Genomic DNA, 5,355 nt, shown 5'->3' with positions numbered 1-5,355 from the left:
ACTTTCAAGAAAGAGTTGGATAGAGCTCTTAAGGATAGTGGAATCAAGGGTTATGGAGATAAGGCAGGAACAGGATACTGATTGAGGATGATCGGCCATGATCATAATGAATGGTGGTGCAGGCTCGAAGGGCAGAATGGCCTACTCCTGCACCTATTGTCTATTGTCTATTGACTCCCGTGTCAAGGATTCTCCGTGTCTAACATGCTAGTGGCAGGTGGAAAGCTCTATATTAATGAGGTGAGATGGGCAGTAATTCAGGTCATGAACAAGCAATAATCTGTATTTATAAGCACCTCAGTGCTGCCTAGTGGGAATCTCACCCTAACACTCCGATCTGAATAAAAAGATGCAGAAAGTTATTCCCAATGTCGAGATCAGCCTTGCTGAACTTCCTATGCGATTCTGCCACATTTCCCACCCTAGCCCACACCACCCAGGATTCCACCCTGAGTCTGTGTCAAGCTGAGGAGGGATAGTGGTGAAATGATAACCCAGAACTCCAACCTAATGGCCCTGGGAACATGGGTTCAAATCCAACCCTGGCAGATGGTAAAATTTAAATTCAATAAGATCTGGAATGAAGAGTCGAGTGATGACCACAAAGCTGTTGTCAATTGTTGTAAAGACCCATTGGGTTCACTCATGTCCTTTAGTGCATGAAACTGCCATCTCACCTGGCCTCACCTACATGAATCTTAACTACCCTCTGAAATGGCCGAGAGACCGACTGGGAATGAGTTATAAAAGCAGGCATTACCAGCAACACCCACATCCCATGCAAGAATAACGAAGTTGTTGTTAGCCGACATACCGCCTCCTTGTCCAACACTTCCTGGAACTCCTGCAACCGTTTCTCCTCGTACTGCTTCTCCCGGAAGATGCGGTTTTGTGTAATGACTTGTTTCTCATGGCGAGCTAGCATCAGCTGGACAGCAATCCGCCTCTCCTGTAGTGACTGACGCATCAGCCGATTCACCAACTGCTCCTCGCGATACACCTCCTAGGATCAAGCACAGGAACACAAAACTATCACCGGCTAACACTGGATCAACACTGGATCACAGAGTAACCGCTGGCATACACTGGGACATCACTGGCATACACTGGCATACACTGGTTTATCACTGGGACATCACTGGGACATCACTGGGACATCACTGGGACATTACTGGGACATCACTGGTTTATCACTGGTGTACACTGGGACATCACTGGGACATCACTGGTTTATCACTGGCATACACTGGATCAACACTGGATCACAGAGTAACCACTGGCATACACTGGGACATCACTGGCATACACTGGTTTATCACTGGTGTACACTGGGACATCACTGGCGTACACTGTAACGTCACTGGCTTATGCTGGGACAGCACTGGTTTAAACTGGAACATTACTGGCGTACACTGGAACAACACTGGTGTACACTGGAACATCACCGGTGTACATGGGAACATCACTGGCATACACTGGAACATCACTGACTTACACTGGGACATCTCTGGCTTACACTGGAACATCATTGATGTTCACTGGGACACCACTGGCTTACACGGGAACATCACCGACTTACACTGGGACATCATTGGCTTACACTGGGACCATCACTGGTGTACACTGGGACATCACTAGCATGCACAGAGACATCACTGGCTTACACTGGAACATCACTGGCTTACACTGGAACATCACTGGCTTACACGGGGACATCACTGACTTACACTCGAACATCACTAGTTTACACTGGAACATCACTGGTTTACACTGGGACATCACTGACTTACAGTGGGACAGCACTGGCCTACACTGGAACATCACTGGTGTGCACTGGGACATTACTGACTTACACTGGGACAGCACTGGCATACATGGGGACATCACTGACTTACACTGGAACATCACTGGCTTACACTGGGACCATCACTGGTGTACACTGGGACATCACTAGCATGCACAGAGACATCATTGGAGTGCACTGGGACATTATTGGTGCACACTGGGACATCACTGGTTTATATAGAGACCAATGGCATACACTGGGCTCTCACTGGCTGCCACTGGGTCATCACTGGCCCACTCTAGGTTCTTGCCTCTTCCATGAGGGGGACCAGTCTTTCAGCATTGACCCTGTCAACTCCCTTAAGAATCTGATTTGTTTCAATGAGATCGCCTCTCATTCTCCTAAACCCCAGTGAGTAGAGTTCCAGCCAGTTGAACCTTTTTTAAAAGATAAATCTGAAAGGGGCATGCAAAGATTACTGTAAAGATAAATACGGGTTATACCGTAGCATCTCAAAAATGACATAGACAAATATGTCTAACATAAAACCTGTGGTCAAACACCAAAAGGCCACTTTTGAAGGAGTTTCAAGGTCAGTTTATTAAAAGTGAAGGAACACAAAGGGGGTTGTCACACTCTACAGAGTATCTCATAGGGTCACCACAGAGAGCAACCAAAGAGCAGATATGTCAGCAATTCATTGAGCCCTGAAAAACTAATAATAAACATAGAATATTTATAAAGAGAATGGTTCGATTTCAACCAGAGTCATATCGATTCGGATAACCATGGTATAAAGGGTTTAGAGGGAGCAGATTCCCTGAAATGTGTTCAGGAGAGTTGTTTGTGTCACTGTGTAGACCATCCAACAAGGGAGGGTACAGTGCTGCACCGAACTCTGGGGAATGAAGCTGGAGAGGTGCTTGAGGGGACAGTTAGGGTGTTTTAAACATGAACAGAAAGTGCTAGAGAAACTCAGCAGGACTGGCAGCATCAGTGAAGAGAGAGACAGAGGTAATGTTTCATATGTTTTAAGCTTGTTATGGAAAGGACAAAATTGGTCGACAAAAAAAAAGAGATTTCGGTAAGGCAGGTTTTATTAAAACAAGGCAAGATCTGGCCAAAATAGACTGAGAACAGCCACTTATCATAGAGTCATAGAGATGTACAGCACGGAAACAGACCATTCGGTCCAACAGACCCTTCGGAAACAGCTGTCGACCAGATATCCCAATCCAACCTAGTCCCACCTGCCAGCACCCGGCCCATATCCCTCCAAACCCTTCCTATTCATATACCCATCCAAACGCCTCTTAAATGTTGCAATTGTACAAGCCTCCACCACATCCTCTGGCAGCTCATTCCATACACATAACACCCTCTGTGTGAAGAGATTGTCCCTTAGGTCTCTTTTGTATCTTTCCCCTCTCACCCTAAACCTATGCCCTCTAGTTCTGGACTCCCCTACCCCAGGGAAAAGACTTTGTCTATTTATCCTATCTATGCCCCTCATAATTTTGTTAACCTCTATCAGGTCACCCCTCAGCCTCCGACGCACTAAAGATGCATTCAAAAAGGAAGTTATGTGGGGAGGAAGCACAGACCCAATACCTTCCCATTAGGGTGAGATATCGAGAGGGATCCGCTGGGCTGATTATATTATTGTTAGGCTATTAATCCAGAGACCATATTCAAGGCATATGGGCTTCTATCCTGTCATGTTGGAACTTGAACTCAATAAAACTCTGTATGATCAGAGCAGGGAGGTTCTGGTGGAGCTGTACATGAGTTTGGGGAGGCCACAGCTGGAGGACTGTGTGCAGTTTCTGGTGCCCACACTATAGGAAGGATGTGATTGTACTGGGAGGGGGTACAGAGGGGATTCACCAGGATACTGCCTGGGCTGGAGCAGGCTAGTAATGAAGACAGGCTGGAGAAGCTCAGGGTGGTTTCTTTAGAGCAGAGAAGGCTGAGGGGGAACCTGATCGAGGTGGATAAGATTATGAGGATCATGGACAGGAGATAGAAAACAGCTGTTCCCCCTTAGTCACAGGGTTAATAACAAGGGGAACATTTTAAGGTGAAAGACAGGAGGTTTAATGGGGGGAAGTCTTTTCACCCATTGGGTGGTGGGTGTATGAAATTGGGAAGCCTCACAACCTTTGAAAAGTACTTGGATGAGCGCTTGAAATATCACACCATCCAAGATTATCAGCAGCAGTACCCATTGCCGCAGTAGGAGTGGTGAGAGCGCAGACCAAGGGGTTGCCAGGAAGGTAAATTTTACTGTTAAATACTTACCTCGTGAATAGGAGCAAAGGCTCAACAGGCATGGATGTGGACACGGAGATCGCTGGGTATGTGACCTGATATACGTGGGCTGTGGCTATACCCAAGATACTACCCTTCCTCCTCCTTTCACCTTAAAATGTTCCCCCTTGTTATTGTCCCTGTGACTAAGGGGGAACAGCTGCTTTCTATCCCCCCCTGTCCATGCCCCTCAAAATCTTATCCACCTCGATCAGGTCCCCCCCTCAGCCTTCACTGCTCTAAAGAAACCAACCCTCCAAAAAAAACCTAGTGAAGGGTTCAAAATGTAAGTTTTTTTATTTATTTAATCTCTCTTGGTAATTTCGAGCGGAGGGGATTGAGGCGAGGGCAGGTACATGCTCCTCTTGCAGGATGTGGGACGTAAGGGTCACCACTGGTGACCCGCTCACTTCCCCTGGGAGATCTGCACCCAACTCCAGATCCTCACAGACCGTGTTAGGGAACTGGAGCTGGAGCTGGATGAACTTCGGATCATTCGGGAGGCTGAGGGGGTGATAGAGAGGGGTTATAGGGAGATAGTCCCACCTACGTTACAGGATAATTTTCTACAGCCTCCCAACAGCAACAGGAACAGATTGGGAAGCAGATTTTGGAAAGGAACAGGGTTTTTATCTTGGGTGACTTTAACTTCCCCAATATTGATTGGAACCTCCTTAGTTCAAATAGTTTAGATGGAGCAGTTTTTGTCAGGTGTGTCCAGGAAGGGTTCCTGACTCAATACGTATTTCGGCCGACTAGAAGGGAGGCCATTTTGGATCTGGTGCTTGGCAACAAACCAGGTGCGGTGTCAGATCTCTCAGTGGGAGAGCATGTCAGTGGTAGCGCTCATAACTCCCTGACCTTTACTATAGTCATGGAGAAGGTTAGGAGCAGACAGTATGGGGAAAGTATTTATTGGGGGGCGGGGGGCAAATTACACGGTTATTGGCAGGAACTAGGGTGTCTAAATTGGGAACACATTCTCAGGAAAATGCATGACAGAAATGTGGAGGTTGTTTTGGTAGGCTTATGCGGAAAGTCAGGAGGCATAGGATAATGGAAAGTTTGGCCAGTTGGATAGAAAACTGGCTAACCGGTCGAAGTCAGAGAGTGGTGATAGATGGTAAATATTCAGCCTGGAGCCCAGTTACAAGTGGAGTTCTGCTTGGATCAGTTCTGGGTCCTCCATTGTTTGTAATTTTTATTAATGACTTGGAAGAGGGAGTCGAAGGATGGGTCAGTAAATTTGCAGATGATAC

General features: G+C 46.9%; 1 protein-coding gene across 1 annotated transcript in view; it reads right to left on the bottom strand.

The window, feature by feature from the left end:
- LOC122548309 (sperm flagellar protein 2-like) overlaps positions 1-5,355 on the bottom strand; it is a 60,571-nt gene that overhangs the window by 26,616 nt on the left and 28,600 nt on the right. Inside the window, exon 5 of the mRNA XM_043686835.1 lies at positions 815-1,003. Coding sequence (XP_043542770.1) covers positions 815-1,003 — 189 coding nt within the window. The remainder of the gene's footprint in view (positions 1-814; positions 1,004-5,355) is intronic.

The sequence above is a fragment of the Chiloscyllium plagiosum genome, unplaced genomic scaffold (assembly GCF_004010195.1).
Source record: "Chiloscyllium plagiosum isolate BGI_BamShark_2017 unplaced genomic scaffold, ASM401019v2 scaf_62, whole genome shotgun sequence".
Classification (NCBI taxonomy): domain Eukaryota; kingdom Metazoa; phylum Chordata; class Chondrichthyes; order Orectolobiformes; family Hemiscylliidae; genus Chiloscyllium; species Chiloscyllium plagiosum.
This window is presented reverse-complemented; position numbering and strand designations above follow the sequence as displayed.